The 23,109-nt window shown below is 42.7% G+C and overlaps 1 protein-coding gene across 1 annotated transcript in view; it reads left to right on the top strand.

The window, feature by feature from the left end:
* The window catches only part of LOC138977916 (ATPase family AAA domain-containing protein 3-like), a 73,862-nt gene that overhangs the window by 46,696 nt on the left and 4,057 nt on the right, over positions 1-23,109 (top strand). The window contains exons 12-14 of the mRNA XM_070350520.1: positions 4,064-4,134; positions 13,705-13,872; positions 19,171-19,279. Of these exons, the coding sequence (XP_070206621.1) occupies positions 4,064-4,134; positions 13,705-13,872; positions 19,171-19,279 (348 nt within the window). The remainder of the gene's footprint in view (positions 1-4,063; positions 4,135-13,704; positions 13,873-19,170; positions 19,280-23,109) is intronic.

The raw sequence follows: 23,109 nt of genomic DNA, 5'->3' as shown, positions 1-23,109 counted from the left end.
GTCTGTGTTGTGTCTGTGTTGTGGTTGTGATGGGATTCCTGTCTGTGTTGTGGTTGTGATGGGATTCCTGTCTGTGTTATGGTTGTGATAGGATTCCTGTCTGTGTTGTGGTTGTGATAGGATTCCTGTCTGTGTTGTGGTTGTGATAGGATTCCTGTCTGTGTTGTGGTTGTGATGGGATTCCTGTCTGTGTTGTGGTTGTGATAGGATTCCTGTCTGTGTTGTGGTTGTGATAGGATTCCTGTCTGTGTTGTGGTTGTGATAGGATTCCTGTCTGTGTTGTGGTTGTGATGGGATTCCTGTCTGTGTTGTGGTTGTGATAGGATTCCTGTCTGTGTTGTGGTTGTGATAGGATTCCTGTCTGTGTTGTGGTTGTGATAGGATTCCTGTCTGTGTTGTGGTTGTGATGGGATTCCTGTCTGTGTTGTGGTTGTGATATGATTCCTGTCTGTGTTATGGTTGTGATAGCTGTCTGTGTTGTGGTTGTGATAGGATTCCTGTCTGTGTTGTGGTTGTGATAGGATTCCTGTCTGTGTTGTGGTTGTGATAGGATTCCTGTCTGTGTTGTGGTTGTGATAGGATTCCTGTCTGTGTTGTGGTTGTGATAGGATTCCTGTCTGTGTTGTGGTTGTGATAGGATTCCTGTCTGTGTTGTGGTTGTGATAGGATTCCTGTCTGTGTTGTGATGGGATTCCTGTCTGTGTTGTGGTTGTGATAGGATTCCCGTCTGTGTTGTGGTTGTGATAGGATTCCTGTCTGTGTTGTGGTTGTGATAGGATTCCTGTCTGTGTTGTGGTTGTGATAGGATTCCTGTCTGTGTTGTGGTTGTGATAGGATTCCTGTCTGTGTTGTGGTTGTGATAGGATTCCTGTCTGTGTTGTGGTTGTGATAGGATTCCTGTCTGTGTTGTGGTTGTGATAGGATTCCTGTCTGTGTTGTGGATGTGATAGGATTCCTGTCTGTGTTGTGGTTGTGATAGGATTCCTGTCTGTGTTATGGTTGTGATAGGATTCCCATCTGTGTTGTGGTTGTGATAGGATTCCTGTCTGTGTTGTGGTTGTGATAGGATTCCTGTCTGTGTTATGGTTGTGATAGGATTCCTGTCTGTGTTGTGGTTGTGATAGGATTCCCATCTGTGTTGTGGTTGTGATAGGATTCCCATCTGTGTTGTGGTTGTGATGGGATTCCTGTCTGTGTTGTGGTTGTGATAGGATTCCCATCTGTGTTGTGGTTGTGATAGGATTCCTGTCTGTGTTGTGGTTGTGATGGGATTCCTGTCTGTGTTGTGGTTGTGATAGGATTCCTGTCTGTGTTGTGGTTGTGATAGGATTCCTGTCTGTGTTGTGGTTGTGATAGGATTCCTGTCTGTGTTGTGGTTGTGATAGGATTCCTGTCTGTGTTGTGGTTGTGATAGGATTCCTGTCTGTGTTGTGGTTGTGATAGGATTCCTGTCTGTGTTGTGGTTGTGATGGGATTCCTGTCTGTGTTGTGGTTGTGATAGGATTCCTGTCTGTGTTGTGGTTGTGATAGGATTCCTGTCTGTGTTGTGGTTGTGATAGGATTCCTGTCTGTGTTGTGGTTGTGATAGGATTCTCATCTGTGTTGTGGTTGTGATAGGATTCCTGTCTGTGTTGTGGTTGTGATAGGATTCCTGTCTGTGTTGTGGTTGTGATAGGATTCCTGTCTGTGTTGTGTCTGTGTTGTGGTTGTGATACGATTCCTGTCTGTGTTGTGGTTGTGATAGGATTCCTGTCTGTGTTATGGTTGTGATAGGATTCCCATCTGTGTTGTGGTTGTGATAGGATTCCTGTCTGTGTTGTGGTTGTGATAGGATTCCTGTCTGTGTTGTGGTTGTGATAGGATTCCTGTCTGTGTTGTGGTTGTGATACGAATTCCTGTCTGTGTTGTGGTTGTGATAGGATTCCTGTCTGTGTTATGGTTGTGATAGGATTCCCATCTGTGTTGTGGTTGTGATATGATTCCTGTCTGTGTTGTGGTTGTGATAGGATTCCTGTCTGTGTTGTGGTTGTGATAGGATTCCTGTCTGTGTTGTGGTTGTGATAGGATTCCTGTCTGTGTTGTGGTTGTGATAGGATTCCTGTCTGTGTTGTGGTTGTGATAGGATTCTCATCTGTGTTGTGGTTGTGATAGGATTCCTGTCTGTGTTGTGGTTGTGATAGGATTCCTGTCTGTGTTGTGGTTGTGATAGGATTCCTGTCTGTGTTATGGTTGTGATGGGATTCCTGTCTGTGTTGTGGTTGTGATAGGATTCCCGTCTGTGTTGTGGTTGTGATAGGATTCCTGTCTGTGTTGTGGTTGTGATAGGATTCCCATCTGTGTTGTGGTTGTGATAGGATTCCTGTCTGTGTTGTGGTTGTGATAGGATTCCTGTCTGTGTTGTGGTTGTGATAGGATTCCTGTCTGTGTTGTGGTTGTGATGGGATTCCTGTCTGTGTTGTGGTTGTGATAGGATTCCTGTCTGTGTTATGGTTGTGATGGGATTCCTGTCTGTGTTGTGGTTGTGATAGGATTCCCGTCTGTGTTGTGGTTGTGATAGGATTCCTGTCTGTGTTGTGGTTGTGATAGGATTCCTGTCTGTGTTGTGGTTGTGATAGGATTCCTGTCTGTGTTGTGGTTGTGATAGGATTCCCATCTGTGTTGTGGTTGTGATAGGATTCCTGTCTGTGTTGTGGTTGTGATAGGATTCCCATCTGTGTTGTGGTTGTGATAGGATTCCTGTCTGTGTTGTGGTTGTGATAGGATTCCTGTCTGTGTTGTGGTTGTGATAGGATTCCTGTCTGTGTTGTGGTTGTGATAGGATTCCTGTCTGTGTTGTGTCTGTGTTGTGGTTGTGATAGGATTCCCATCTGTGTTGTGATAGGATTCCTGTCTGTGTTGTGGTTGTGATAGGATTCCTGTCTGTGTTGTGTCTGTGTTGTGGTTGTGATAGGATTCCCATCTGTGTTGTGATAGGATTCCTGTCTGTGTTGTGGTTGTGATAGGATTCCTGTCTGTGTTGTGGTTGTGATGGGATTCCTGTCTGTGTTGTGGTTGTGATACGATTCCTGTCTGTGTTGTGGTTGTGATACGATTCCTGTCTGTGTTGTGGTTGTGATAGGATTCCTGTCTGTGTTGTGGTTGTGATAGGATTCCTGTCTGTGTTGTGGTTGTGATAGGATTCCTGTCTGTGTTATGGTTGTGATGGGATTCCTGTCTGTGTTGTGGTTGTGATAGGATTCCCGTCTGTGTTGTGGTTGTGATAGGATTCCTGTCTGTGTAATGGTTGTGATAGGATTCCTGTCTGTGTTGTGGTTGTGATAGGATTCCTGTCTGTGTTGTGGTTGTGATAGGATTCCTGTCTGTGTTATGGTTGTGATAGGATTCCTGTCTGTGTTGTGGTTGTGATAGGATTCCTGTCTGTGTAATGGTTGTGATAGGATTCCTGTCTGTGTTGTGGTTGTGATAGGATTCCTGTCTGTGTAATGGTTGTGATAGGATTCCTGTCTGTGTTGTGGTTGTGATAGGATTCCTGTCTGTGTTGTGGTTGTGATAGGATTCCTGTCTGTGTTATGGTTGTGATAGGATTCCTGTCTGTGTTGTGGTTGTGATAGGCAGACCAGGGAACCCATATGATTTTGCCGTATTCTGTACGCATGATTGTTTAGAATATGATCAGTTAGGTCAGTTGAGAAAAAATACGACGAGAAATATTCATGGACTACTTTTCTTCACAAACGCATCTCGAAGCCCATCCAGTATCACATGTGACACATGATTACAGTTTTTGTCGGTTAACATTAAAATGTATTGGTAAACTTAATTAACGGCGCAACAGATGCGTGTAAAACATGTTTGAATCATGGATGTTCAAATGATGTGTAGAGTACGCTCATTTTTTCTGAAAATACACCCAGTTTGTTTGAGAATACTCCAAGTGCAAAACGGGGGTTCCCAGGTCTGGATACGATTTCTGTCAGTGTTAGTCTGTGTAGTGTGTGTGTGACACGTGTAGTGGTACTGTTTGACTGTGTGTTGTGTGTTTGACTGTGTGTTGTGTGTACAGGAGGTGATCAGTGAAGACATGCGAGCAACACTCAACGCCTTCCTCTACAGGACGGGAGAACAGTCACAGAAGTAAGTTCCTCTCCCTCCAACTTGTGCTGGCATGCCTGTCTAGTTGTGTTAGAAAATGTAACACTCAGATCATACCCGGCCCTTCACTGGAATAAAACCCAGCCCTCTGCAGGATTAAAATTAAAACAATGGCCATCCACATGATAAAACCCAGCCCTCTGCAAGATAAAACCCAGGCATCCTCCGGATTAAACCCAGGCAGATAATAAAACCCAGTCATCCTCAGGATTAAAACCCAACCAGATAAAACCCAGCCAGCCACAGGACAAAACCCAGTCCTCTGCAGGATAAAACACATCCATCCATAAAAAAACCAGCCCTCCTCAGGATAAAACCCAGCCAGATTAAACACAGCCATCCACAGGATAGAACCCAGCCTTTTGCAGGAAAAAAACCCAGCCCTCCGCAGGATTAAACCCAGCCCTCCGCAGGATTAAACCCAGGCTTTTCTCAGGATGAAACCTAGCCATAAGATAAAACCCAGCCCTCGGCAGGATAAAACCCAGCCCTCTGAGGATAAAACCCAGGCTTTTGTGAGGATGAAACCCAGCCATATGATAAAACCCAGCCCTCTGCAGGATAAAACCCAGCCCTCGGCAGGATAAAACCTAGCCATAAGATAAAACCCAGCCCTCTGCAAGATAAAACCCTGCCCTTGGCAGGATAAAACCTAGCCATATGATAAAACCCAGCCCTCTACAGGATAAAAACCCAGCCCTCGGCAGGATAAAACCTAGCCATAAGATAAAACCCAGCCCTCTGCAAGATAAAACCAGCCCTCTGCAGGATAAAACCCCAGCCCTCTGCAGGATAAAACCCCAGCCATCTGCAGGATGAAACCCAACCCTCTGGGGGATAAAACCCAGCTTTCTGCATGATAAAAACCAAGCCCTCTGCAGGTAAAAACCCAAGCCCTCTGCAGGTAAAAACCCAGCCCTCTGCAGGATAAAACCCCAGCCATCTGCAGGTATAAACCCAGCCCTCTGCAGGATAAAACCCCAGCCATCTGCAGGTATAAACCCAGCCCTCTGCAGGATAAAACCCAGCCCTCTGCAGGATAAAACCCAGCCTTCTGCAGGATGAAACCCAACCCTCTGCGGGATAAAACCCAGCTTTCTGCATGATAAAAACCAAGCCCTCTGCAGGTAAAAACCCAACCCTCTGCAGGATAAAACCCAGCCATCTGTGGGATAAAACCCAGCCCTCTGCAGGATAAAATCCAGTCCTGTGTGGTGAAAGTTATGAGTTCTATTGAGAAGTGGGCAGCGTGCAGAACTTTGCATGCATGGATACACAGCAATGGGCTGTCCCTGTAGCTGTCCCTGTAGCTGTCCCTGTAGCTGTCCCTGTAGCTGTCCCTGTAGCTGTCCCTGTAGCTGTCCCTGTAGCTGTCCCTGTAGCTGTCCCTGTAGCCGTCCCTGTAGCCGTCCCTGTAGCTGTCCCTGTAGCTGTCCCTGTAGCTGTTTGTGCGCGTCCTAGCTGAGTGTCTGTGCCTTACTTTCTGGCGCTGTCGATCTGTGTGTGTCTTACTGTCTCACTATATATCTGTGTGTGTGTCTTACTGTCTCACTATATATCTGTGTTCGCGATATAACCTTCGTGGTTGAAAACGACGTAAAACACCAAAGAAAAAATATATATGTGTGTGTGTCTTACTGTCTCACTATATATCTGTGTGTGTGTCTTACTGTCTCACTATATATATGTGTGTGTCTTACCATCTCACTATATATCTGTGTGTGTGTCTTACTGTCTCACTATATATGTGTGTGTGTCTTACTGTCTCACTATATGTGTGTGTGTGTCTTACCGTCTCACTATATATCTGTGTGTGTGTCTTACTGTCTCACTATATATATGTGTGTGTCTTACCATCTCACTATATATCTGTGTGTGTGTCTTACTGTCTCACTATATATGTGTGTGTGTCTTACTGTCTCACTATATATGTGTGTGTGTCTTACTGTCTCACTATATATGTGTGTGTGTCTTACTGTCTCACTATATATCTGTGTGTGTCTTACTGTCTCACTATATATGTGTGTGTCTTACTGTCTCACTATATATGTGTGTGTGTCTTACTGTCTCACTATATATGTGTGTGTCTTACTGTCTCACTATATATATGTGTGTGTCTTACTGTCTCACTATATAATGTGTGTGTGTCTTACTGTCTCACTATATATATGTGTGTGTGTCTTACTGTCTCACTATATATATGTGTGGGTGTCTTACTGTCTCACTATATATGTGTGTGTGTCTTACCGTCTCACTATATATCTGTGTGTGTCTTACTGTCTCACTTTATTAGATTGGATTGGATTGGATTGGATTGGATTGGATTGGATTGGATAAGATTTACAGTCCAGTGAGGTTACCCTCATGGAAATTCGGGCTGCTTTCTCCCCGGGGAAAGCGAGCTGCCATACATACGGCGCTACCCATATTATTATTTTTTTTCTTCCTGCATGCGTGTATTCATGTTTCCTGTGACTTAATGCCGTGTAAGATGGAATTTTTTATTTTTTTTTTATTTTTTATTTTTTTATTTTTTTTTTTTACTTTATTCCAAGTCCCACGGGTATTTGATGGACATTTTTATCTATGCCTATACAATTTTGCCATGAAAGAACCTTTTGTCAATCGTGGGATCTTTAACGTGCACACCCCAATGATATTGATTGATAGTGTACACGAAGGGACCTCGGTTTTTCGTCTCATCCGAAAGACTAGCATTTGAACCCACCACCTAGGTTAGGAAAGGGGGGAGAAAATTGCGGCCTGACCCAGGCCTGAACACGCAACCTCTCGCTTCCGAGCACAAGTGCGTTACCACTCGGCCACCCAGTCCGCTATATGTGTGTGTCTTACCGTCTCACTATATATCTGTGTGTGTCTTACTGTCTCACTATATATGTGTGTGTGTCTTACAGACCTGTTTACACTACACATTGAGCGTAGTAAACTACGAATTTGAATAATATACTACGCAACTACGCAAGTCTGTCGTTTTCTACGCAAACGGTACTTAAAAAAAAAATAATTTTTTTTTTTTTTTTTTTTTTTTTTTTCGTCTTTACACCTGTTTCTTGTCCCGTTGTGCACACCGCCCCATCCCTACACGCAAACGGTATTGTTTCGGCTACGCATATCACAATCCGTAATTTTCTTCATCTCCCTTGACCGATCCATTTTCCAATCCATGTTTTCGGCCAGCAGTCGTTTGCTGCGTGCAGCGCGTAAAGCGCCCGCGGGCGTTGCGTTGTAGCTTGTTAATGCCGAATAGGCTTCTCCAAGCAAATGCCGGGCACAACTGAACGCGTTACTGCCAAACCATGCGGGCGTTTCGACACAATGGCTGAACGCAGAGCACACGAAAGTGAAGATGAGAACTGTGAAGAAAATGACTCCGAAAGGCCACCGACCAAAAAGAAAAAGACGAGCAATGCGCCGAACCAAGTCTTTCTGCCAAAATATCATCAGGACTACCCATGCCTTGTCTTCGCGGAAAGGAAAACATCATGCTCATTGCACTGTCTGCAATTCCCATTTTTCCGTCAGTCAATCAATACATGTGGTAAAAAGTAGCAATCATTGTTCTTGTTGTGATAGGTCGACGAGAAATTCTACACATTCAATTACAAAACTACACATTTGCCTCATTTTGCTCCCAGAAAATACACATGCAATGTCTTAGGGGTAAACAGGTCTGGTCTTACCGTCTCACTATATATGTGTGTGTGTCTTACCGTCTCACTATATATGTGTGTGTGTCTTACCGTCTCACTATATATGTGTGTGTGTCTTACTGTCTCACTTTATATGTGTGTGTCTTAATGTCTCACTATATATCTGTGTGTGTCTTACTGTCTCACTTTATATGTGTGTGTCTTAATGTCTCACTATATATCTGTGTGTGTCTTACTGTCTCACTATATATCTGTGTGTGTCTTACTGTCTCACTATATATCTGTGTGTGTGTCTTACCGTCTCACTATATATGTGTGTGTGTCTTACCGTCTCACGATATATGTGTGTGTCTTACTGTCTCACTATATATGTGTGTGTGTGTCTTACTGTCTCACTATATATGTGTGTGTGTCTTACTGTCTCACTATATATGTGTGTGTGTCTTACTGTCTCACTATATATGTGTGTGTGTCTTACCGTCTCACTATATATCTGTGTGTGTCTTACTGTCTCACTATATATGTGTGTGTGTCTTACTGTCTCACTATATATGTGTGTGTGTCTTACTGTCTCACTATATATCTGTGTGTGTCTTACCGTCTCACTATATATCTGTGTGTGTCTTACTGTCTCACTATATATGTGTGTGTGTCTTACTGTCTCACTATATATGTGTGTGTGTCTTACTGTCTCACTATATATGTGTGTGTGTCTTACTGTCTCACTATATATGTGTGTGTCTTACTGTCTCACTATATATGTGTGTGTGTCTTACTGTCTCACTATATATCTGTGTGTGTGTCTTACTGTCTCACTATATATGTGTGTGTCTTACTGTCTCACTATATATGTGTGTGTCTTACTGTCACTATATATCTGTGTGTGTCTTACCGTCTCACTATATATCTGTGTGTGTCTTACTGTCTCACTATATGTGTGTGTGTGTCTTACTGTCTCACTATATATGTGTGTGTGTCTTACTGTCTCACTATATATGTGTGTGTGTCTTACCGTCTCACTATATATGTGTGTGTGTCTTACCGTCTCACTATATATGTGTGTGTGTCTTACTGTCTCACTATATATGTGTGTGTGTCTTACTGTCTCACTATATATGTGTGTGTGTCTTACTGTCTCACTATATATGTGTGTGTGTCTTACTGTCTCACTATATATGTGTGTGTGTCTTACTGTCTCACTTTATATGTGTGTGTTTGTCATACTGTCTCACTATATCTGTGTGTGTGTCTTACCGTCTCACTATATATGTGTGTGTGTCTTACCGTCTCACTATATATCTGTGTGTGTCTTACTGTCTCACTATATATGTGTGTGTGTCTTACTGTCTCACTATATATGTGTGTGTCTTACTGTTTCACTATATATGTGTGTGTGTGTCTTACTGTCTCACTATATATGTGTGTGTCTTACTGTCTCACTATATATCTGTGTGTGTGTCTTACTGTCTCACTATATATGTGTGTGTGTCTTACTGTCTCACTATATATGTGTGTGTGTCTTACTGTCTCACTATATATGTGTGTGTGTCTTACTGTCTCACTATATATGTGTGTGTGTGTGTGTCTTACCGTCTCACTATATATATGTGTGGGTGTCTTACTGTCTCACTATATATCTGTGTGTGTGTCTTACTGTCTCACTATATATGTGTGTGTGTGTGTGTCTTACCGTCTCACTATATGGGACTTTTTCAAAAAATGCACAGATTTCAGACGGACAAAACGGAAATATCCAACATCAAAAATTTCAAAATTTTATCAGGCAAAGTTATTAAACATCCTTTCGTCTATCTTGTGCCAACATTTGCGAGCTTAATAACAACTGCAAATGTATCTAAAAATAAAAAAATATCCACTACATTTATAAAAATGGCTGTGCAGTTACCATGAACAAGTTTTATTTTTCCTACATAATTGTTTTCCAAAAGGCAAGTTTTCATATAGCAAATGCTATGCAAACCCAGTGCTAAAGAATGGATACCAAAATGTATGATTATTAATGCAATTATTTAATCCAAATTAAAACAAAATTGTAATAGTGCAAAATTGTCATTATCAAATGCATGTAAATGAAGTAATGTCCAAACTGATCTGTTTGCTGCCAAAATATACATATGATCATTTGAAAGTTGTTGAAACCTTTCAACTTATACCACAATTGACTGAATTTGATAAATTATTTTAAATATAGCTTTACTTTTATGCTTGGTAACAACAGGGACATTCGGTAACTGCACGGACCCTTTGTTTTCGCATCAACCCCATTCGAGCAAAAAACAGACATACGTTTAAAACTATCATTTTATATGTCTTAACTATATTTGTTGCTGTTTTCAAAGCACTGTATATTGTTTTGTGGTCTTGACTTAACAGATTGTTTTTTAAATTGCATTTTCTTCAATCATAGGTAACTGCATGGACATCTGGTAACAGCACAGACATTTTCTAGTAAAAGACACTGTGTTACTAGAAAACAAAGGGTTATTTTTGTTATGGAAATGAATTTTATATATCAGTAAAATGTTTTCGATAATTGGCCTGGTATGTAAAACGATTTTTTTATATTGTTGTGCTTGTGTGAAACAGAACCAATAGCATACCATATATTATGCATAATTTCTTCCACATGAAGATAAACATACGAGTCAACAGTTAACGCTCAATCGACAAGATTTTATTGAACCAAATTGGAGTTGAGGAGAATGGTGGTGGCAGGGAGGGGAGGGGAAGGCTGTGGCAGGATAATGGGGAAACAGAAAAAAAAGTATAGGCTCTTTCTTTGGCCCATTTTGTCTAGCGTATTTAATTAACTGAGTCAGTTGTAAAAAAAACATGAAATGGAACAACTGATTCTTTAACATTAAATCAAGTGTCTTTTCACTTAGAACATAAAATAATTCACCACTCTATTTAGAAACCTTCATTGGAACATAAAATGAGTCATCACTGTCTTTGAAAATCTTCATTGCCACTGTCTTTGTAAAACCTTTATTGAAAAATATGATTCACCACTGTCTTTTCACTTGGAACATCACCACCATAATAATGTGGCACCGTATCCTTACAACAACAAGGGTGTATTTTTTGTCACTTGAAAAAAAAAGTAAAATAAATAAATAACATATTTTGACAAATTCTCTGCAGTTACTAAAATAGATCTGTACAGTTACCTGACTCGTCAGTGCAGTTACCAGGAAACTTGTAGCAGTTCCTGAGTAAAGTAAATTACTTTATTTTGAATAAGACTTTATATAATACCTATATTTATGCTGGTTGGTTTTCCATCCCTTTTGTATAATTGGCTGTCCATAATACAGAATATAGAATAAAAATGGTATGCAATCTACAAGCATTTCAATGCAGTTACCATGATGTCTCAGTGCAGTTACTAAATAGGTCCATGCAGTTACTTCTCTGGCAGGTAACTGCATAGAAAGTAACTGCACAGAAAGTAACTGCACAGACGAATTCATTATTTTCAAATAATAATCACTCCCTGTCATCAAAAAAACATGGCGTCCTTGACGCCATGTGAAAGTAAATCTATGGGCGATTAAAATGCAAATTATTCAAAATGTTTTTGTTAATTAGTGTAATGGAAAACCCCAGTAACTGCACATAACTGTTAAGCTAAACATCCTTCACCTTGACCTGATGAAAATCATATTTCATTGCCTAAAAGTGATCCAATGTACCCACCTGATTGCACACAGCTTTCCGCGTCTTGGAACTCTTTTGTAAAGAAAACCACATTTGAAAAGCAGGGAGCATTCCGTTTTTATTGCGTATTTTGGTTCCTGGTAACTGCAAGGACCAAAACCTCTTGGACATGCAATTTTTACTTTTAAAAAATTGGGAGAACAAAACTACTGATTGTATCGATATTTTGTTTTTGTTATCTTGAGATAATGACGGGATAAACATAAACCAACAAACAAAATGATAAAAAAAAATTGTCTGTGCGTTTTACAGAGGTGTGAAATTTTGCTAATGTCGAGGGGACATGCATTTTGACCCCCCCTTACACATGATAACTTACTATAATTAACAGAAAAATACAATAAAACGGGCAAATGAGTATACTTTAAGGTCCGGAGGACATTGAACTTAAGCACTTCCAATTTTCAGATAAGTAGGATGAACATTTTTGAATTTATAAAATTTTAAAGTCAAAAGACAGGTTTTTTATGCATTTTTTGAAAAAGTCCCATATATGTGTGTGTCTTACTGTCTCACTTTATAATATGTATGTGTGTCTTACTGTCTCACTATATATGTGTGTTCCCGCAGTGGGGCACTGCGGTTATGAAATTAAAGGCCCCTCCTGTTTTTGGAACCGCAGGAGCTTTCTAGTTTGCTGTTAGGTAGATTTTTGGTTCCTCTTTCCTGTCATGCTCTCTTTTTCTTCATGAATTCTTTTCTTTTTTCTGCCTTCTTGCTCATTCACCTGTATTTTTTCCAAAAATCTCTTCTCTTGCCGCTTGTCTCGCGATTCATGTATAGTTTAATCTGTTAGTGTTCTGATGTAAGTCCAGCAGTAGATAGGTTAAGCCTATTTGAACATACTGGAAACTGGTAATCTTCCAGTAGGTATTAATTTAGTTTTACTAAAGCCTGCTGGGACACAAGTAATGGGTTAGTGCATTTGTAAACAGGAATCGCTTGACAAGTGGCCCCCTTCATCCCCCCCTTCCTCGTCCTGATATGGCTCTGCGTAGTCGGCTGGACGTTAAGCAACAAATAAACAAACAAACAAAAAATATATGTGTGTGTGTCTTACTGTCTCACTATATAATGTGTGTGTGTCTTACTGTCTCACTATATATGTGTGTGTGTCTTACTGTCTCACTATATATATGTGTGTGTGTCTTACTGTCTCACTATATATGTGTGTGTGTCTTACTGTCTCACTATATATGTGTGTGTGTCTTACTGTCTCACTATATATGTGTGTGTGTCTTACTGTCTCACTATATATGTGTGTGTGTCTTACTGTCTCACTATATATCTGCATAGCTGCCAACCCTCCCGAATTTTTCGGGAATCTCCCGATGTTTTAAATCCGTCACGAAATCCCGAAATGTGTTCGATTTTCCCGAAAATCGAAATTTCTAACATACTTTGTGTAAGCAGCCTCTTTTTCGGGGAACAAACCGGTGAAAAGACGCTCTGGTTAACCGAGACCAGCCACGTTGGCGTGCGCATGTGCGGAAAATAAGTTGTGCCTCGATCTTTCCGGTTTTGCCTTCCAACATGCCGCCAAAAACAACACCAAAAGACAAAAAACCAAAGGCTAAAGTGAGGTTTTTACCACAGTACAAGGCTAACTATGACTTTATCGACAAGTCAGATAAGGGGGAACACCACGCGTTCTGTAAACCTTGTCGATGTGACATCAACATCGGACATGGTGGGAAAAAAGACATCGAGCTCCATGCTGCCTCCGCCAAGCATTGCGGCAATGTGAAGCAGTCGACTGCTACTGCTGTGAAACAGGCGCCAAAGATCACGTCGTGTTTCGCAAATACTTTGAAGGCGAAAACAACAAAAGCCAAATGCAGCACCTGAGCAAGTATCTTCAACATTTTTTTTTTTCATGGAATTATTAGTTATAACATGACTGTTATTTGTTAAATAAATGTCAATTTTGATCATAATATAGCAGAAAAAAAGCAATTTTGGCACCTTCATTTACAAAAAATCTTCAGCTTCAGGGGGCGTTGCCCCCTGACCCCCACAGGAATTTCATTGTCAGAAAGTTGGCAGCTATATATCTGTGTGTGTCGTATTGTCTCACTATAAATGTGTGTGTTTTACCGTCTCGCTATAATAATACTATAATGATATAATCTGTGGTCAGGTTCATGTTAGTACTGGCCAGTAATCAGCCGGAGCAGTTTGACTGGGCCGTCAACGACCGTCTTGACGAGATGGTTGAGTTTGACCCGCCCGGCCTGGAGGAGAGAGAGCGCATGGTGCGCCAGTACTTTGAGAAGTATGTCCTGGAGCCCGCCACACAAGGAAAGGGGTGAGTTGAGAGAGGGAGGGAGGGGGGAAGAGAGGGGGAGGGGGGAGTTGAGAGAGAGAGGGAGGGGGGAGGAGAGAGAGAGAGAGGGAGGGGGAGGAGAGAGAGAGAGGGGGAGGGGGGAGGAGAGAGAGAGAGAGGGAGGGGGGAGGAGAGAGAGAGAGAGGGAGGGGGGAGGAGAGAGAGAGAGGGAGGGGGGAGGAGAGAGAGAGAGAGAGGGAGGGGGGAAGAGAGGGGGAGGGGGGAGGAGAGAAAGAGGGAGGGGGGAAGAGAGGATGAGGGGGGAGTCGAGAGAGAGAGGGAGAGGGAGGGGGGAAGAGAGGGGGAGGGGGGAGTAGAGAGTGAGAGGGAGGGGGGAGGAGAGAGAGGGAGGGGGAGTGGGATGGGGGAGTTGAGAGAGAGAGATAGAGGGAGGGGGGAGTTGAGAGAGAGGGAGGGGGAGTTGAGAGAGAGAGAGAGGGAGGGGCGAGTTGAGAGAGAGAGAGAGAGAGGGGGGAGTTGAGAGAGAGAGAGAGGGAGGGGGGAGTTGAGAGAGAGGGGCGAGTTGAGAGAGAGGGGGAGTTGAGAGAGAGAGAGAGGGAGGGGGGAGTTGAGAGAGAGGGAGGGGGAGTTGAGTTGAGAGAGAGAGAGGGAGGGGGGAGTTGAGAGATAGAGGGAGGGTGGAGGAGAGAGTGAGAGGGAGGGGGGAGTTGGGAGAGAGAGAGCGAGGGAGGGGGAGGAGAGGGAGGAGGGAGAGAGAGAGAGGGAGGGGGAGTTGAGAGAGAGAGATAGAGGGAGGGGGGAGTTGAGAGAGAGGGAGGGGGAGTTGAGAGAGAGAGAGGGAGGGGGACGTTGAGAAAGAGGGAGGGGGGATTTGAGAGAGAGAGATAGAGGGAGGGGGGAGTTGAGAGAGGGAGGGGGAGTTGAGAGAGCGAGGGAGGGGGAGGAGAGAGAGAGAGGGAGGAGAGAGAGAGAGGGAGGGGGGAGTTGAGAGAGAGAGATAGAGGGAGGGGGGAGTTGAGAGAGAGCGAGGGAGGGGGAGGAGAGAGGGAGGGGGAGGAGAGAGAGAGAGGGAGGAGAGAGAGAGAGAGAGAGGGGGAGTTGAGAGAGAGAGAGGGAGGGAGGGGGGAGTTGAGAGAGAGAGAGAGGGAGGGGGGAGTTGAGAGAGAGAGGGAGGGGGAGTTAAGAGAGAGAGGGAGGGAGGGGGGAGTTGAGAGAGAGAGAGGGAGGGGGGAGTTGAGAGAGAGAGAGGGGGAGGGGCGAGTTGAGAGAGAGAGAGAGGGAGGGGGGAGTTGAGAGAGAGAGGGAGGGGGAGTTAAGAGAGAGAGGGAGGGAGGGGGGAGTTGAGAGAGAGAGAGGGAGGGGGGAGTTGAGAGAGAGAGAGGGAGGGGCGAGTTGAGAGAGAGAGAGAGGGGGAGTTGAGTTAGGGTTTAGAGGGAGTGGGGAGTTGAGAGAGAGAGAGAGGGGGGAGTTGAGAGAGAGAGATAGAGGGAGGGGGGAGTTGAGAGAGAGAGATAGAGGGAGGGGGGAGTTGAGAACTTGAACTTGAACTTGAACTTGAACTTTATTACAGGAAAGATAGCATTAGGTCCGTAGGACCTTTCTTACAGCTAGTCCTGATCTAAGCAAAATGGTTATAATCGAAATGGGAATACATAGGAACAAACTTTTTATGATGAAACGCAGACACACGCAATAATAGTAATATAAGAATAAGATCATTTTTTATCGACATGTGATATACAGATATACAACCATACATTATCAGAACACACACACACACACATATATATACACGCACACGCACACGCACACACACACACAGAAGATCAACTAACTTATAAGGCAAGCCAACATAACACGACACACTAACCAAATAAAGGATCAGGTAGCAAAGTTTAAAAAAAAAACAAACAAAAAAACAACGTTCATGACCTAATATATACCATCTTAGATTATGAAGGAATCACCATGCCAATATAAAATGCAGTAATACTATCTTAGATACTAGAAGGAGTAATACACGAGAATGTATTCTTATCACACCAAGTTGACGCAAGACACATACATGCACATTTTCAGAAGGATAAAAGGCACACATACGTTTGAGCAACCAGGCACATTACATTAAAGTGATGTTTGAATGTATTTTTGCAGATGTGTTTTGAATGTTTTAAGGTTACTGGTCGATTTTAAGCATGTAGGTAGGGAGTTCCAGACATAAGCTCCCGAGTATGAAAGACTAGTTTTAAATATGTCAATGCGTGGCTTCGGGCAGGCCAGATTATGCTTGAAAGTGGAATACCGAGAAGGTGTTGATTGAAACAAGTGAGTTAGATATTCGGGTGCTTGGTCATGTAGGATCTTGTGCATGAAAACTGATTTATTAAATAAAAGCTGTTGTTTAAGTTGAGGTATATTGAGGGCTGTCAGTTTTGCGTCAGTAGTTAGTGATGGGTCAGGCAGAATGAGTTTAGCTGACCTACGATGACGAGAATTTATAGTTTTGAATAATGCATCACTACAGCCATCCCAGATGACAGAGGCATAATCAATGTGAGGTTTGATGTGGGCGTTGTAGAACATTTTTCGGGCGTCTAAAGTTATGACTGACTGAAGTTTTGAAAGTAGGAATAAATTTCTTGAAACGCGTTTACACAGATGTTCAATGTGGGAATGCCACCTAAGCTTATCATCGATAATCACGCCTAGCAGTTTGTGTTCGCTAACCTTTTCTATTGAGTTTCCGTTGATGGTGAGATCTAGTGAGAGGGGGGACAACTGATGCTTCTGGCGCGTTGTAATTACCATTGATTTAGATTTCAGAGGGTTTAGGACCATGTTGTTTTCAGAGCACCATTGTGAGATGTCTCTAAGGGTGTGCTGAAGAGATTGTTGAATATTTTCAAGACGTCTATTTTGTGTCCGTAGTGTTGTGTCATCAGCGAGCATGTGGCATTCTACTGAGTTGTCAGAGAAGTGAAGTGGAAGGTCATTAACGTAAATACAGAAAAGAATAGGACCTAAGACAGAGCCCTGGGGTACTCCATATAACACGGACTCCTCTCTTGAGTACGCACCATGTACATAGACTTGTTGCGATCGGTTTTCAAGGAAAGACTGAAAGAAAGACAGAGAGTCAGATCCATTGAGATATAGTGATAATTTGTTGAGGAGAATTTTATGATCAACGAGGTCAAAGGCCTTAGAAAAATCTAAGTATACGACCCCAGAGAGCTGGGAGGAATTTATGGCTGACAGACATTTGTCTGTCAAAAGCGAGAGCGCAGTAGAACATGAGTGGTTACTGCGGAAACCAGACTGCAAGGGGTGGAAAAGGGCCAAACGGTCCATGTATTTTGTGAGATTAATGTGAATATGTCTTTCAAGAAGCTTTGATAGTACTGAGAGTAAGGAAATAGGGCGGTAGTTGCTAATATCAGAAGTGTTTTTGGATTTGGGGAGAGGAATAACTTTAGCTTTCTTTAGTGCTTGCGGAAAGGTGTTGCGCTGTATGCAGAGATTAAAGATATATGTGAGAGAGTCAACTGTGTAAGGAAGGGAGAGTTTTAATAAGTGGTTGCTGATTTCATCAGGTCCTGAAGATTTTTTGTTCTGAAGTTGTGAAATCAGTCGTCCTAATTCGTGCACTGCAATGGGTGGGATTTGAAAGGGTGCTTTATTCGCCGTCTTTTGTTTGCAGTAGAGGGATAGATTGTCAGAGTTGTTGGGAGAGGCATTGTCAGGGTTGCTAAGAGAGGTAGCTACAGACGAAAAGTGAGAGTTAAAGATGTCTGGCGTTAAGTGACGGGGGATCTGGGTGGAGTTAGAGGTGGAACCTCTGATGAGTGAATTTAGTGCACGCCAGATCTGCGAGATATCCCGGTTATTCTCAACGAGTTTATTAAAGTAAGCTTTCTTTGAGTCACGAACCATGTTTTTTAACCTATTTCTAGCTGTTTTATAATCTTGGAACTGTTTAGCTTTTTTTAACAGGTCACGCTGATCCATGGCTTCAGTTATTTTATTGGACATCCAGGGTGGAAGTTTAGGATGTTTTACTCTCATTTTCTTTATAGGTGCGTGCTTGTTTATTATAGGTAGTAGGGTGTCATACCAACATTCTAATGCTTGATCAGGGACCGTGTGGTTGAAAACTTGGTCAAATCGTGCTACGTTGAGATCGGACAGGAAGGAATCACGATCAAAATTTTTAAAGGATCGAAAAGATATGACTGTGTGACCTTTATGATTTGATTTTGGCATTTTAGTGGTTTTACTACAGAATATTGGAGAATGATCACTAATGCTAAGATCTGCGAGTGAAGCATTTAGTACTGAGGAGTGGTTGTTTGAGTAGATGTGATCAAGCAAAGTAGATGAAGTTTCTGTGACTCTAGTAGGTAAAGTTATAAGCTGCTTGAAACCTAGTGATGATACAATCCCATCCCATCGAGGCTGAGGTTTTAATAAGTCAATATTAAAGTCCCCGAGTAACAGGATGTCTGCGTGAGGTTTACATTTATACACTGTATCTATCATCTCGATAAGGTCATCGTACCAGTCACCAATGGCAGAAGGGTTTCTGTAAAGAAAACAAACAAGAGTAGAAGGGGCTGTTTCCTTTAGTTTAAACTCTAGCCACATGCATTCAATGTCTTTGTGTTCTAAGTCAGGTCTTCTACGCGTGTATTGAACAATGGAAGAGTGGATGTAAGCAGCGATGCCATTTTCACCCGTACGACGGGAATCACGACGTATGACGTCATACTCAGGGATACGGATGCGGGTATCGGGGATGCTGTCGTGTAAGCGTGATTCGGTGATGCCGTATAAGTGGTACACGGGGGTTGCGCTGTGTAGAAAATTGCATATGTCTTGTACTTTGGCATCTAGATGGTAAACATTTAAATGACCAACATGCAGCATTATCAAACACAAGAAGAAGGAATACACGAAAACTTCAAACAAAGAATTAAAGCAAATAAGCAAGAACAACTCAAGAAATACGGCAGCAGCTAATTAAAATCACTAGCAATGGCTGTCGGTAAAAACATAATAAAACATTCAGCGTGCAAGTGTAACTAATAAAGGCACTTTGATCGCTATGGTCACACGGTCACACGGGTCCGTCGACCAAGTCAATTAAAACACAATGGTCACTCAAAGTCAGTGGGTCCGATCAAGTCAAAATAAAACACAATGGTTACCATCAGAGATAGAGGGAGAGGGAGGGGGAGTTGAGAAAGAGAGAGGGAGGTGTGAGTTGAGAGAGGGAGAGGGAGGATCTTGTGATAAAAACTGACCAATGTCGTGTTGCAGGCGTCTGAAGGTGGGTCAGTTTGACTACGGAGCCAAGTGCAGCGAGATCGCCGCCATCGCCGAGGGTCTGTCTGGCCGAGAGATTGCCAAGATGGGCGTCGCCTGGCAGGTAGGTCACTCATTGTACAGTTTTAGGGGTAAACAGGTCTGCAGCTACCATTGTAAGACCTCTACCATTGTAAGACCTCTACCATTGTAAGACAGCTACCATTGTAAGACAGCTACCATTGTAAGACCTCTACCATTGTAAGACAGCTACCATTGTAAGACAGCTACCATTGTAAGACCTCTACCATTGTAAGACCTCTACCATTGTAAGACCTCTACCATTGTAAGACCTCTACCATTGTAAGACAGCTACCATTGTAAGACAGCTACCATTGTAAGACAGCTACCATTGTAAGACCTCTACCATTGTAAGACCTCTACCATTGTAAGACCTCTACCATTGTAAGACAGCTACCATTGTAAGACCTCTACCATTGTAAGACCTCTACCATTGTAAGACAGCTACCATTGTAAGACCTCTACCATTGTAAGACCTCTACCATTGTAAGACAGCTACCATTGTAAGACCTCTACCATTGTAAGACAGCTACCATTGTAAGACAGCTACCATTGTAAGACAGCTACCATTGTAAGACCTCTACCATTGTAAGACCTCTACCATTGTAAGACAGCTACCATTGTAAGACCTCTACCATTGTAAGACAGCTACCATTGTAAGACAGCTACCATTGTAAGACCTCTACCATTGTAAGACCTCTACCATTGTAAGACAGCTACCATTGTAAGACCTCTACCATTGTAAGACAGCTACCATTGTAAGACCTCTACCATTGTAAGACAGCTACCATTGTAAGACAGCTACCATTGTAAGACCTCTACCATTGTAAGACAGCTACCATTGTAAGACCTCTACCGTTGTAAGACAGCTACCGTTGTAAGACAGCTACCGTTGTAAGACAGCTACCCTTGTAAGACAGCTACCATTGTAAGACCTCTACCATTGTAAGACAGCTACCATTGTAAGACCTCTACCATTGTAAGACAGCTACCATTGTAAGACAGCTACCATTGTAAGACCTCTACCATTGTAAGACCTCTACCATTGTAAGACAGCTACCATTGTAAGACAGCTACCATTGTAAGACAGCTACCATTGTAAGACCTCTACCATTGTAAGACCTCTACCATTGTAAGACAGCTACCATTGTAAGACCTCTCATATTGTAAGACCACTACCATTGTAAGACCTCTACTATTGTAAGACAGCTACCATTGTAAGACAGCTACCATTGTAAGACAGCTACCATTGTAAGACCTCTACCATTGTAAGACCTCTACCTATGTAAGACCGCTACCATTGTAAGACAGCTACCATTGTAAGACCTCTACCATTGTAAGACCTCTACCATTGTAAGACAGCTACCATTGTAAGACCTCTAATATTGTAAGACCACTACCATTGTAAGACCTCTACTCTTGTAAGACAGCTACCATTGTAAGACAGCTACCATTGTAAGACCTCTACCATTGTAAGACCTCTACCATTGTAAGACAGCTACCATTGTAAGACAGCTACCATTGTAAGACAGCTACCATTGTAAGACCTCTACCATTGTAAGACAGCTACCATTGTAAGACAGCTACCATTGTAAGACCTCTACCATTGTAAGACCTCTACCATTGTAAGACCTCTACCATTGTAAGACCGCTACCATTGTAAGACCTCTATCATTGTAAGACAGCTACCATTGTAAGACAGACAGCTACCATTGTAAGACAGCTACCATTGTAAGACAGGCAGCTACCATTGTAAGACAGCTACCATTGTAAGACAGACAGCTACCATTGTAAGACTGCTACCATTGTAAGACAGCTACCATTGTAAGACAGCTACCATTGTAAGACAGCTACCATTGTAAGACAGCTACCATTGTAAGACAGACAGCTACCATTGTAAAACAGCTACCATTGTAAGACAGACAGCTACCATTGTAAGACAGACAGCTACCATTGTAAGGCCGCTACCATTGTAAGGCAGACAGCTACCATTGTAAGGCAGACAGCTACCATTGTAAGGCAGACAGCTACCATTGTAAGACCGCTACCATTGTAAGGCAGACAGCTACCATTGTAAGACCTCTACCATGGTAAGACAGCTACCATTGTAAGACAGCTACCATTGTCAGACAGACAGCTACCATTGTCAGACAGACAGCTACCATTGTAAGACAGACAGCTACCATTGTAAGACCGCTACGATTGTAAGACAGACAGCTACCATTGTAAGACAGCTACCATTGTAGGGTGGTCGAGTGGTAACGCACTTGCGCTCAGAAGCGAGAGGTTGCGAGTTCGACCCTGCGTCAGGGCGTTAGCAATTTTCTCCCCCCTTTCCTAACCTAGTTGGTGGGTTCAAGTGCTAGTCTTTCGGATGAGACGAAAAACCGAGGTCCCTTCGTGTACACTACATTGGGGTGTGCACGTTAAAGATCCCACGATTGACAAAAGGGTTTTTCCTGGCAAAATTGTATAGGCATAGATAACAAGAGGCGAAGCCTTCAAGGCTTACGTAAGAAATCGACAAACAGTAACACAAACTCAATCACTCCGTCACACATACACACACACACACACAGTAAGCATAGGTGAAACTGTGCAAGAAAGTGAGACACTAGATCTAGATCTGTCTGTCTGCATGTAGCCTACTTACAGGGACACGACTGCCAAATAGTCTTGGCCCGCTCAAAATAACAATGACCGAGACGCGTAACGTCTAACCCTCTTACGCCATAATGTGACGTCTTGAAATGACGAAATGTTAAAGTTTCTACCACAGACATACACACGCACAAACACACACACACACACGCACACACACACGCACGCACAGACAGACAAAGTTATGATCGCATAGGCTACACTTACGTGAGCCAAAAATGTCCACCAAAATACTCGTGTGACTTGGAATAATAGGCCGTGAAAAGTAGGATATGCGCCGAAGTGGCTGCGATCTGCTGGCTGATGTGAATGCGTGATGTATTGTGTAAAAAATTCCATCTTACACGGCATAAATAGATCCCTGCGCCTTGAGTCCGAGTCTGGAGATACGCGCGCAATATAAGACTTCATATATAATAATTGTAAGACAGCTACCATTGTAATGTAAGACAGCTACCATTGTAAGACAGCTACCATTGTAAGACAGCTACCATTGTAAGACAGGTACCATTGTAAGAGAGCTACCATTGTAAGACAGCTACCATTGTAAGACAGACAGCTACCATTGTAAGACCGCTACCATTGTAAGACAGCTACCATTGTAAGAACGCTACCATTGTAAGACAGACAGCTACCATTGTAAGACCGCTACCATTGTAAGACAGCTACCATTGTAAGACCGCTACCATTTTAAGACAGACAGCTACCATTGTAAGACCGCTACCATTGTAAGACAGCTACCATTGTAAGACAGCTACCATTGTAAGACAGCTACCATTGTAAGACAGCTACCATTGTAAGACAGACAGCTACCATTGTAAGACCTCTACCATTGTAAGACTGCTACCATTGTAAGACAGCTACCATTGTAAGACCGCTACCATTGTAAGACAGACAGCTACCATTGTAATGTAAGACAGCTACCATTGTAAGACCGCTACCATTGTAAGACCGCTACCATTGTAAGATCGCTCCCATTGTAAGACCGCTACCATTGTAAGATCGCTCCCATTGTAAGACAGCTACCATTGTAAGACCGCTACCATTGTAAGACAGCTACCATTGTAAGACAGACAGCTACCATTGTAATGTAAGACAGCTACCATTGTAAGACAGCTACCATTGTAAGACAGCTACCATGGTAAGACAGCTACCATTGTAAGACAGCTACCATTGTAAGACAGACAGCTACCATTGTAATGTAAGACAGCT

The sequence above is a fragment of the Littorina saxatilis genome, linkage group LG10 (genome assembly GCF_037325665.1).
Source record: "Littorina saxatilis isolate snail1 linkage group LG10, US_GU_Lsax_2.0, whole genome shotgun sequence".
Taxonomy (NCBI): domain Eukaryota; kingdom Metazoa; phylum Mollusca; class Gastropoda; order Littorinimorpha; family Littorinidae; genus Littorina; species Littorina saxatilis.
Note: the sequence above shows the minus strand (reverse complement) of the source record. Positions and strands in the feature narration are given on the sequence as shown.